The 12,846-nt window shown below is 43.8% G+C and overlaps 1 protein-coding gene across 1 annotated transcript; it reads right to left on the bottom strand.

The window, feature by feature from the left end:
• Window positions 1–1,825: 1,825 nt before the first annotated feature.
• LOC142161164 (KIF-binding protein-like) lies at window positions 1,826–11,219 on the bottom strand. The gene is made up of 7 exons (XM_075216473.1): window positions 10,602–11,219; window positions 10,124–10,222; window positions 8,648–8,727; window positions 8,216–8,399; window positions 5,444–5,537; window positions 4,471–4,583; window positions 1,826–3,196 (listed from the first exon to the last, which is right to left on the bottom strand). Exons 1-7 carry the CDS (start codon window positions 10,971–10,973, stop codon window positions 2,318–2,320), a joined length of 1,821 nt encoding a protein of 606 aa, XP_075072574.1. The 5' UTR covers window positions 10,974–11,219; the 3' UTR covers window positions 1,826–2,317.
• Between the last annotated feature and the right edge of the window lie 1,627 nt (window positions 11,220–12,846).

The following is a 12,846-nucleotide window of genomic DNA, read 5'->3' on the forward strand; positions in this document are numbered from 1 at the left end:
GAATCTTATAAAAGAAATGGACACATACAGCATCCTATCCAACTGTAAGATTAATGCTGACAAATCCGAGATTTTGAGTTTAAATATTGCGCCCGCGGAAACTCAGACACTCAAAACTAACTTCAAATTTAGGTGGCAATCTAAACAACTCAAATATCTAGGCGTATACCCAACTAAATCTTACTCCCAACTTTATGCTGCCAATTTCCCAAAGCTCATTAACACAATAAAAGCTGACCTCACGCAATGGTCTAAACTTACGGTCTCCTGGTTCGGCCGTATAGCCACTATAAATATATTACCCCGCCTCCTCTATTTATGGCAGACCCTCCCCATTCATGTACTTAAAAGCTTACAGCAATCCCTGTCAAAATTCATATGGGCCGGTCGTAAACCAAGAATCCGACTTCGGCTTTCATTTAAGCAACAAAATATAGGTTTACCCAATTTAACAAAATACTATCATGCCACTCATTTAGTGCAATGCTTCCTTTGGCACTCTCCCCCAAATTGGCGTGTCTGGACACATATAGAAGCCGATTTACTTAACCTATACTCACCCTCCTCGTTACTTTGGACCAAGCCCCAACACAGAACTAAACACTTAAACCATATCACCACAGCTAAATTCTCATTAGCCATTTGGGATCAAGTGACACGAACTTATGAACTTCGTTCCCAATATCCTCTGCTCATCCCACTATGGAACTCCTCCTATTTCCTCCCAGGGATAAATCATAAAGCCTTCCATTACTGGACTCGCCACCATCTTCTATTTCCATGGGACATTGCTCCCATGAACATCTTCCCTACAATTGCAGAACTTAAGATACAATTTTCCCAATTCAATATTTTATCAATACCTACAAATTAGACACTTTTACAACTCCCTACCTAAACCAGCCCTCACAGATCAGTGCTCTCCCCTAGAATCACTCTGCAAACACCCAATCTCCACGAGAGGCCTCATATCCACATTATACCAATAAATAAATAATTTTGGCCTTCCATCTAAAGAACCACATGAATTCGCATGGGAGAAAGACACAGGAGAAATTATAGATCCTAAAGAATAGACCAAGATTAAAACCAATCTGGCTAAAACCTCTATTTCCGGTCGAATCAAAGAAAACGCATTCAAAATATATAGTAGATGGTATCCGGTTCCATCGCGTCTTCATACTATATTCCCAGCCTCCTCGGACAGATGTTGGAGAGAGTGTGGTTGTAGGGGCTCCCTGCTGCACGTTTGGTGGTCCTGTCCCAAGATAATGTCATACTGGCAACAGGTCCATAAGTGGATATCCTCCATTACACATATTCAAATTCCTGTTATGCCTCTCTTCTCCTTACTCCCTAGACCTCTCCCCAATATATCCCGCCCAGCCCAAAAACTAATTAGGACATATACTGAATGCAGCTAACTGCCTGGTTGCTTCTCACTGGAAGAGCTCAATCACACCCTCACTTACTACGACCATAAATTCTATCTGGTCAACATACCGCTTGGAAAGTATAACCGCCACCCTTAATGATACTCCAATTCAATTCCATGCTGTGTGGAACCCTTGGACATCCTTTTATGAAGCAGAACCGCCTCTAACTACCGTTTGACATTCTCTTATATTAATTTATTACCTGCATACTTCTTTTTGATTGGAGATGACTGACTAAATATGACAGCCTCTTGTTCCAGTGACCATAGACGAATTCATTTACCTTTTTCTTTTCCTCCTCAGATACCTCCCTTCTCTCCCCCTGTACGTCTCCCCTCACCTACAAGTTTTTTTCTCTTTGAATTGTATACACCAATACTACATTTGGATATTGCTTCATTATATTTATTATGCATTTACAAATGTTTTTAAACATTACATCCTCATGTATTTATGTTCTACTTCATATATACATTGACTTGTTCAAATAAACAATTTTGTTTCAAAGAAAATATGAGTAACGTCTGCAATTCACAGGAACATAAAAATTCTGCAACGAAAACAGGTCAAATACAGCTAAAACTAACCAGGAAGAGAGTGTGCTGCCAATTATACATGCTGATTCTATCATTACACATTCCCTCCCACCTAACTGAATGATCTCAATGGGAGAACAAGTTCGATAACACACTGCATGCAAAATAAAAATTTGCAATACCTAACAAATACTGCAAAACAAACGGACAGAAAATATACAAATACAAAATAATGAAAAAACAAAAAAAAGCATTTAGTAAGTGTCAGGAACTTGTACATTTCTGCCTTTGCGAATTGGACTTAATAAATACATTACTTTAAAGAATGCAAACTCACACTATTGCTTAAGAGAAGGAGGATAACTGCAGCCTGAGCCTCTCCATTCTTGCAGGGAGGAGAGACACCATTTCCTTAGTAAGTTCCAACTCTGTTTCCACCGATTTGGCGGCTTCCTCGTGCATTGCACAGTAATCTACAACAAATGAGTAGTAATTTAGACACGTCTGCATGTTTTCCAATTGTTCCTTAGCATCAGAAGTTACGAGTTTTCCATAGAGACGTGCAATGTGGAACTTGGCCAACAATGCAGGCCGGAGGACATCCTCTTCCAGTTTTTCAGGGAACTTCTTATTAGGGCTTCTCAGAGAGTCCAGGAACATCTCATAAAACCTAATTGCTGACTGCGCCAGAATGTTGATTTTTTTGACTGTATGAGAGTCCATCTCATCTAGTTTATTTCCCATTGCGACCTTTAAATTCAGTATTTCATAATAGGTGTCGGCCAACTCGAACTGGAGCTGTCTACAAACCAGCAAGTAGTATTGAGGGTTTAATTCTTTACATAACGGTTCGAGCATATCTATCCTGCGTTTGTGCATTTTACACCGCCGTTCGTAGTCTTCCTCAAAAAAAGCCAGAACCTTAAACAGAGCACTGTGGTCCTGGATAATTTCAATGTGGTCGGTGACGTGTCCATCCAGCTGATAATATTCCTTGGCATCATTTATATAATTCTGCCCTACTAGGAAGACTTCCCTAGCTTCGTTGAAATCTAGTGGAAGTGAACAGTCCACTTTTTCCTCTGCCGCTAAAATGGAATCATAGATGTCATTGGACCCAAAAAGGACAGCCTTCTTCCGACCCTTCTCCTTCTCATCTTCTTCCTTTCTACGCTCAGCCTTAAGTTCATCTTGAAGGTCAACGTCAAGTTCCCCTATACTGTCCTATGACAGAAAGCAAGGAAGAATTAAACCAGGGGCTGTTAATTCCACATATAAAGCAATTCAAGGTGAAGTGACATCTATAAACATTCAGAGACATAAATGTCAAAGTTCTAAAGTCATGACACAAATTCGACTATTTGAAATGATATGAAGCTTTCTTTTCTTGCTAAGCCCCCAGTATCTAGTGAAATGTTGCATGCGTTACATTGGGGGATACAGACAAAGATACATACTAGGTAGATATACTTCTGCACATGGCACTTAGTTAAAGAGGTTTTCCGCCTTGGAATAACTAATTTATTGGCTTGTACAAGCAATGTTTTTTTTCCATCTCTATTCTGCAGTCATGTATTTACATTGGCAGACTAAACGGTTTGTTTTCATTGCTCTGGGTGAAGACTCTGTTGTACTCTGTTCATTGGGTACAGTTGTATCCAGAGAGCAGCTTTGTCATAATGCCAGGGAAACTAAAATAAACTTCCGCATGATATACATACATTGATGAAAAGCACAGGAGGAGACTAGAAAGAAAAATTGACGTTACCTGGTAAAAGTTGCAGGAGGGGGCACATTCAAGCCAATAAATTAATGTCATCGAAAGGGTGCATGCCCCCTTTATTCTTTAGCTTGGTGACTTTAGGACCTACATCTTTGTTTTACCTTTTATATACATTTTTATCATTTTTGCAATGTAGCAGCGTGACCACCTATTCTATTTTATTTTCAATTTTCAGAGTCCACGTCTTCAGGAAGAACTGCAGTGCCAATTCTGTTTCAGTGCATTGCTCCTCAATAGGGTTCAAATAGGAATTCTGACATGCGTAGAATAAATGCTTCACCCACAATCACAGCCTTATCTGACCTAGTCCTATAAGGTTTCAAAAATTCACAAGAGCATTTTTTTTTTTTTTATTTAGAGATAACTTCTATTCTAGACATCAACATCTTCCTGTAAATGCGACTTTACATTAATGGCATAATGCACACAATGCTGGTGGGCAGAACTTAAATATACAAGATTTAAAACCGTACTACCACTTGGTAAAAGAATTTACTAACAATACAGGATTTCAGCAGACTGACGCTTGTGATTGGTTCTTCCGACACCACCCCCTCTGCTGCCTTTTATAGTTTGTGAGCTACATTGATTTGCGGGTTCTGCATGTAGTAGCCCCGGGGAAACTAGCTTGCAGGAAAAGGTGGGATGTTAGTAAAATCTCTTACTAGGTGGTAGAGTAGTTTTAGTAATGCTTGACAGAAATTTTTTATTTTACCTCAAGCTTTTTGCGTGCATCCTGCAATAAACGGAGACAATAGTTCACCCAGCATCTCGCTATGGCGGCCTTTTTTTGTGTTATACGCTCGAGACGCTCCTGTTCTGTTTCATCTGTATAAAAAAAAAAAAATATATATATAGCTGGAAATACAGACAATCACAATATTGTCAAACCCCACTATCCAGAGCTAATACAGTACCCAGAAAACCCTGGGAGATTAAGATTATTTTCCTGCTTAAAGCATAAAACTTTACAGACCAGTATAATGTAGCAGATCTATAAAAAGGTGCTATATAATCCACTAGTATTCACATTACTAGCTATAGATGTTTTTTTTGTTTTTCCCTGTACTGTAGACCAGGAAGCAGCAATTATGTTTAAATAACCAAAATCCATGAGAATGTTATCCACCATTAGGAACCAGTGAGATCAATTCATGATCAATAGAGATATGGTGCTCGCAGCCAAGTCAATTGAAAGGCTGCATTCTCATGAATACTGATTCAACAGAACAAAAAGTCTGCCTCCACTGTGTATAGATGGCAGGTAGCCAAATGAAGACGGACAGGATGTGCCGAATGTGTAGTTTTAGAATCCAATTACCAAACCGTGCAAGTCGAGAAGCAAGCTACAAATCCAACATTTAATCAGTAGCCTAAACCGGCAACTAGCCCCGCATAGCATTGGCCCTGATTAAGTCCAACTAGACACAATAACACTAAAAAAAAATTCTAATAGGTAACAAAAAACCCCCCCCAAAAACAGTGTCCCTATATCTAAACCTAATATTCAAAATTGTTGGGGATTCTAAACTCACCAACAATTATCTGAACCACCACACCATTATCTAGGCTTGACATCACGTATTATGTAAAACCCATACTATATTATATAGCATTATATGGGCAGTGTGTGTTTGCGTGTTGTTTATCTTTCAAGCTTTAACTGGTAAATTATTAGCATAACATACTTTCCTTAGCAGCTTCAGAGGAAGGTATTGGTCCAGCTTTGCTGAATATGACATTGGCTGCAGCAAGGCAGTGCCTGGCCTCCATATAACATTGCTATGGAAAAAAGTAAATAGAAAAGAGTCATATCTATTTTTGGATTTGGTAAACTATTATTATTATTTTTTATTTATAGGGCGCCACTAGGTATCCGTAGCGCCGTACAGGGACAGACAGAAACACGATACCGGGTGAGACAGCACGGTACAGTTAACAAAAAGCACAGTAACTCAGAAGCTCAATGTACAGCTAGATGAGAGGTGAGAGCCCCCAGCAGGGTAGAGAGGGGGGTAGGAGGGCAGGAGGACCTCACGGAAGAGACAAGGAGCTGGAGAGCAGAGTTAAGGTGGTGGAGAACAGAAGGAGAGGAGGCCCTGCTCGAAGCAGCGTACAATCTAAGGAGAGGGTAGGACGGACAGAGACGCAATAGTAGGAGGAGGGAATGGGGAGAACGGAGGCAGAGACGGAGAGGGGGGGAGGAGAATGAAAAGGAGGGGGACAGGAGGGAGGGCAGGAGTGGGGTAGGGGGAGACTGGGAGGAGGTCAATTAGGTGGAGGACTGGAGGGCTTTAAGGAAGAGGTGGGTTTTTAAGGCCCATTTGAAGCTGGACAAGTTGGGGAAAGTTCTGATGGAGCGGGGGAGCTGGTTCCAGTGGAGGAGGGCAGCGCGGGAGAAGTCTTGGATGCGAGCATGGGAGGAGGTAACCAGGGGGCGAAAGAGAGGCAGCGGTCATTAGCCAAACGCAGAGGGCGGGATGGAGCGTGAATGGAGATTAGGTTGGAGATGTAGGGAGCAGTGGAGTTGGAGAGGGCCTTGAAAGTAAGAGTGAGGAGCTTGAACACGATTCTGTGGGGAGCCAGTGGAGGGATTGGTAGAGGGGGGAGACAGAAGAGGAGCGGCAAGAAAGGAAAATGAGCCGAGTGGCAGTATTGAGTACGGAGTGAAGGAGAGCAAGATGAGAGCGGGGGAGGCCAGTAAGGAGGTTACAGTAGTCCAAGCGGGAGATAATGAGAGAGTGGACAAGAGCTTTAGTGGCATCTTGGGAGAGGAAGGGCTGAATGCGTGCGATGTTGCGCAGCTGGAAGCGGCAGGATTTAGCAAGAGAGAGGCTATGAGGGGCAAAGGAGAGAGGAGTCCAGGGTGACACCGAGGCAGCGAAGTTGAGAAACAGGGGAAATAGAGGAGTTGAGAACGGTGATAGAAAGGTCGGAAGGGAAATGGGGAGTGAGCGGGGGGAAAGACAATAAGTTCGGTTTTAGCGAGATTAAGTTTGAGGAATCTAGAGGACATCCAGGAAGAGATGGCGGAGAGGCAGGCGGACACCCTGGAGAGGAGGGAGGGAGAGAGATCGGGAGAGGAAAGGTAGAATTGGGTGTCATCCGCATAAAGGTGGTACTTGAGACCAAAAGGAGCTGATGAGTTCACCCAGGGAAGAGGTGTAAAGAGAGAACAGTAGGGGTCCGAGAACAGAGCCTTGGGGGACCCCTACTGGAAGGGAGGGGGGGGGGGGGGGGGAAATATCCAGAGGTAGAGACGGAGAAGGTACGGTCAGCAAGGTAAGAGGTGAACCAGGACAGGACGGAGAGGCCAAAGGATTGAAGGGTGTGGGGCAAGAGCGGGTGGTCAACGGTTTCGAAGGCCGCTCAGAGATCTAAGAGAATGAGAAGGGAGAAGTGGCCCCTAGCTTTAGCAGAGAGGAGATCGTTGGGGACTATGGCCAGGGCAGTTTCAGTGGAGTGAAGGGGGCGGAAGAGGTTTCTTAAGAATGGGGGATACAAGAGCGTGTTTGAAGGAGGAGGGGAAGATGCCGGTGGAGAGGGAGAGGTCGAAGAGGTGGGAGCAGGTGGCGGGGGAAAGGGAGCGAAGGAGGTGGGAGGGGATTGGGTCCAGGGGACAGGAAGACGGAGGAGAGGATGAAATGAGAGAGTGGACTTCTTCTCCCGTAGTGGGGCGGAAGGAGAAGGGGGAGTGGTGGCTAGAGGGAGAGAGGGGGGGGGGGGGATGGGCGGGGGAGGGGAGGAGAAGATTTCGAGACGGATGGCCTCAATTTTAGAGGAGAAGAAGGAGGCAAAGTCAGTGGCGGTCAGCAGGGAGGAGGGGAGAGGAGGGGCGGGGGGACAGGAGGGTGTTGAAGGTGGCGAAGAGGCGGCAGGGGGTTGGAGGACTGGGAGGAGATAAGGAATTTAAAGAAAGATTGTTTGGCGAGAGAGAGCGGAACTATAGGAAGGGAGAATGAACTTGAAGTGGAGAAAATCAGCCAGGGAGCGGGATTTTCACCAGTGTCGTTCAGACGTACAGGAGTATTTTTGGAGGAAGCGGGTGAATTTGGAGTACCAAGGTTAGGGTTTGACAGAGGGGGCCGGGGCGATGGCATCAAGAGCAGAGGTGAGGGTGTGGTTGTAGAAGGAGACCGCCAGGTTGGGGCAGGCCTGGGAGGAAAAGGGAGAAAGGAGAGTGTCAAGAGTAGAGGACAGAGTAGCAGGATCGAGGGCATCAAGGTTGCGCCTGGAGTAAGTAGGAGTGGGCATGGGGAGGGGAGCGGGAGAGGAAGAGAGAGAAAGAGAGAAGGTGGTGGTCGGATAGAGGAAAGGGAGAGATGGAGAAGTCAGATATTACAGAGGTAGGAGAAGACTAGAAAGGTAAAAATAATAGAGAAAAGAACTAAACAACGAAAACATCAAAAAAACCTACATGAAAGCTCTAACACTCATGAAAGAAGGTGTAAATGACATACCTTTACTAGATAGTAAAGAGATAAGGTGGCAGCATTGATTGCCCAGTCTACTGGGTCATAGCCATCATATTCCAGCTGCCTTTGGAGAGTTGTATGACAGTACTGAATGGCCTTTTCATCCTGATTCAAGTGTTTGTACACTTGCGCTAGATAGTAAAGAGTATGTGTGTACACTTTCTCAAACCTGAAAGAGGGACCAGGAGTTTTAATTATTACACTACATACTCCACATTAAGACATGGGGATATATTTACTAAACGGCGGGTGTGAAAAAGTGAAGATGTTGCCTGTAGCAACCAATCAGATTCTAGCTGTCATTTTGTAGAATGTACTAAATAAATAACTAGAATCTGATTGGTTGCTTTAGGCAACATCTTCACTTTTTCAAACCCGCAGTTTAGTAAATGGGCACAACATGATAGTAAAACCTACCTCTTTGATCTCTCCTGTTCCGTGAGGTTTTGCTCCTCAGATTTAAAATATTCATCAGGATCAACTGGGGGTTTCCCAATCTGTAAGAGATGTTGGAAATATACTGCAGGGGAATTGTTTAAAGTGGTGGCTACAACATTATGAGGTTTAGTGCCTACAACACAAACATGCACATTTTGGACCCTGAGGCAGATCAGACCTGGGGTAGAACAAGGTGAATGACCATGTTTTGGAAAAAAATATAACGTAAAACTGTGACGGCAGGGATTTTTTTTTTTTTATTTTTTTTTTTATCTATTGAATCTGTTATCATAACCTTCCCTGGCAATGAATTCCATCTCTTGACTGCCCTTACTGTAAAGAACCCCTTCCTTTGCTGGTTGTGAAATTTCCTCTCCTCTAACCCTAGGGGGTGACCGCGTGTCCTGTGTATAGTCCTTGGGGTAAAAAGTTCCCATGAAAGTTCTCTGTATTGACCCTTAATGCATTTGTACATAGTAATCATATCTCCTCTTAGACGCCTCTTTTCTAAAGTAAACATGCCTAAACTGGCTAACCTTTCCTCACAACTTAATGACTCCATATCCTTTATCAATTTTGTCACCCTTCTCTGAACCCTTTCTAGTTCCAAATTATCTTTTTTATAGAGTGGTGCCCAAAACTGTAGTGCATATTCAAGATGAGGTCTTACCAACGATTTATACAGTGGCAAAATTACACTGTCTTCCCTTGCATCTATGCCCCTTTTTATGCATGCCAATACTTAATTTGCCCTTGCAACTACTGCTTGACATTGAGCACTATTGCCAAGTCTACTGTCTACGAGCACTCCCAAATCCTTTTCCATAATAGATACTCCTAAATTAATTCCATTTAATTTATAGATTGCTTTCTTGTTTTTGATCCCTAAATGCATAACCTTACCTTTATCTGTGTTAAACCTCATATTCCATTTGCCCGCCCAATCCTCCAGTTTATTTAAATCCCTCTGTAGAGAAGCTACATCTTGCTCTGATTTTATTACCTTAGAGTTTAGTGTCACTGTTCTTGCATATCTCTGTAGAGATCAATGATTGCCATAGCTTTCACTGTTTTGTTCACTAGTGAAATATCGAGTAGAAGAGAAAGTTGAAAACAATATTATTTGAACATGGTCTTTTATTGCTGTGTTGTAAGGTCATGTTTTATAACAAGACTAGTAATCAGGGCCAGCAGTGGCCCAGTGTAGTCACTTTGGTATTTTGCTGCACATATGCCACCTCCCCCTGCGCTTATTCTGATCCTTGCACTGTTCAGATCAGGGACTTGGAGGCTAAAGGAGATCGCAACCGAGCCAGGGAAAAAAAAAAATGTTTTCGTGTGGGTGCGCTGGCTGGGCACCAGGTTTAGAGCCCTCTGCTGTAATTACCATGTTCCTACGGCCCTGGAACTTGTAAACATTACTACAACTTTTCAATAACACATACATTTACTTACCTTTTTCATATATTGAGAGTACAAAGATTCAGCAGATTCTAAACAGGTCTGAGCAATGGTAATCTCTCCTCTGTCAGCCCAAAGAATTCCGAGATTATTCTGTAGAAACAAACAAGTGTGATGACTACAGTGAAACTTTTAATGTAGTGTGCAAATTACTTTCTGTAAACAGATGTTACAACAGGCTGGGTGTATATAATTCTGTTACATACAAATCTAACCTTACTTTAAAAACACATCAGCTAAACATATTCAACATATACTCCCTAATAGTAGAGGTTGCGGGGTAATCAGTGGATTATACTTGTGATGGGGCTTCATCCAACAGACAGGTATGTGGTATTAAACTAGACAGGTGACAGTGTGGGCTTATCATTTATATAAGATGATGGTGATGATGATGATGATGATGGAAGTAGGGGACCACCCAGTGATGTGTTAGGTCCCTGTGTATTATATATACTGTGCACACACATACCTGAGCCTGGATGTAGGTGGAAACACAGTCGTGTGACATCCGGAATCTTTCCACCATGCCCACTGCCTTCACCAGATGCTCCTCTCCTGCTGACATCTCCTCTGTCTCCGTGTGATTGACACCAAGCCGAAACTCAATCACAGCCAGCAGGGCTGTCACAAGGTGCTCTCCATCATCCTCCTGTGGGACTTCACCTACCTGTCTCTCCTCCTCGGCCCCCGGGCCCAGCAAGGCTCGCACTACCCGCAGTAACTCCCTGGCACGGTACTTGGAGCGGTACGGCTCCGTTTCCGGATCGGTCTTGGACTCCAGCTCGGACGCAGTCATCGCCTGTTGGTATAGATCACACACTAGCAGCCAGTTGTCGTCCATGTTGCTCCTCACAAGGGACGTCCGCGGAATACGGCAGGGAGGCGGCTTTGTAGCAGCGTAGACAGAGCAGTCCCTCCGTGCACCGCTGGGGGCCGCTGTATCACCGCTTCTTAGGAAGGGATGTCCTCTATACTTCACAACATTCTAAAACATTAACAGGGACATTTTGCAAATCTAATGCACAGTATTCTCTGCATGGACTGTGGAGCGCTACAATCTACATCATGCCATGTTTACAGACTTATTAGTATTTTTTGCGTTTAAAAATATTCATCAATACATGTCAACATGTCAACCTATAACACAATAGATAGAATAGATTGCAACAATTATATTAAACTTGCGAAAAATAAATTGTATTGGTCAGCACTGAAAAATAGGGACATGCCCAGCGACAGGGGAGAGGGGGCTGTTATTTGTGTGAGTGGCAGGGAAGGGAGCTGCTATGTATGTGAGTGACAGGGGAGGGGGCTGCTATTTGTGCAAGTGACAGGGAAGGGGGGCCCCTGCTATTTGTACTAGTGACAGGGAAGGGGGGCCCTGCTATTTGTACTAGTGGCAGGGAAGGGGGGACCTGCTATTTGTGTGAGTGACAGGGAAGGGGGGCCCTGCTATTTGTGCAAGTGACAGGGAAGGGGGCCCTGCTATTTGTGCAAGTGACAGGGAAGGGGGCCCTGCTATTTGTGTGAGTGGTAGGGAAGGGAGCTGCTATTTGTGCAAGTGCCAGGGGAGGGGGGCTGCTATTTGTGCAAGTGACAGGGAAGGGGGGCCCTGCTATTTATGCAAGTGACAGGGAAGGGGGCCCTGCTATTTGTGCTAGTGACAGGGGAGGGGGCCCCTGCTATTTGTGTGAGTGACAGGAGAGGGGGGCCTGCTATACTGTGTGAGTGACAGGGGAGGGGGCTGCCATAATGTGTGAGGGAGCTTTTTTTTTTTTAATATAATGTCTGATATGAGGGAAAGGAGTGGGGTTGTCTTAATAGTACATGGGTGGGAGGTAGGCTATTAATTTAATGGTGGAGTTTAGGTGGGGGCTAATTATTTAATGGGTGTTTTTTTATTTGTGGGGTGATGGTGGGGCAATTTCATTTATTGGTGGGTTATTTCATTTAATAGTGGGGACTATTAAATTAAGATGGGGTGACAGGACCTTTAATTTAATGCTGGGGTGGTTTGCTGCTATTAAATGTGGGGCTGAGTTTGGTTAGGAGGGATATTTATTAAATGTGAATATGAATTATTTAATGCCGGGGATGGTCATGGGAAATGGTTATGTTAAACGTAAATGCTGTTAATTTATTGCTGGGGCTGTTTGGAGGGAGAGTAATAAGTTTATTTATTAAATGGGCATACTATTAATTTAATGTTTGGGCTGGATAGAGGCCTAATTTTTAAATGTGGGTGCTGTTGATTCAATTATAGGGATGGTTGGAGTTTTCTAAATTCTATGTATCCATTTTTTTGTCCAATAGGGCTCCCAACATTCCAAGGATCCAGACAAGCAGAAACTGATCTAAGACACCAGCAGCCACAGGTGGTGAAATGACAAGAACAGGTAGAAGACACCAGCACAGTCTGCCAACTGTCCTGAATCTGGTGGGGCAGTCCAGAATTTTTGTGGCTGTCTTGCTTATTCAGGATTTGGTCCAACTACAAGGACAGTTGGGAGGTATATCCTGCTTCACACTATACTGCTCGTGAAGGCAGAACTTCATGCAACTAACAATAGTGCACACAGTTATGCCTGTGTATTTGTCTAAAATGATAACCTCCTGTCTTGAGTGCACCATCACCCTCTTTGCAGCACTATATGGTATTAGGTGGGCCCCAGTCATTGGTTTCCCCGCTGGGCCCTTCATGTCCCAGTCCGACA

This window comes from Mixophyes fleayi, chromosome 6 (genome assembly GCF_038048845.1).
Source record: "Mixophyes fleayi isolate aMixFle1 chromosome 6, aMixFle1.hap1, whole genome shotgun sequence".
Classification (NCBI taxonomy): Eukaryota; Metazoa; Chordata; class Amphibia; order Anura; family Limnodynastidae; genus Mixophyes; species Mixophyes fleayi.

Bases quoted from the DNA above. Each gene is read 5' to 3' on its own strand.
- LOC142161164 (XM_075216473.1), bottom strand. From the start codon at position 10,973: ATGGACGACAACTGGCTGCTAGTGTGTGATCTATACCAACAGGCGATG. The intron at 10,223-10,601 runs GTATGTGTGTGC...TTGTTTCTACAG, and splicing joins CCACCTACATCCAGGCTCAG to AATAATCTCGGAATTCTTTG. The intron at 3,197-4,470 runs GTAAAATAAAAA...TTTCTGTCATAG, and splicing joins ATGCACGCAAAAAGCTTGAG to GACAGTATAGGGGAACTTGA.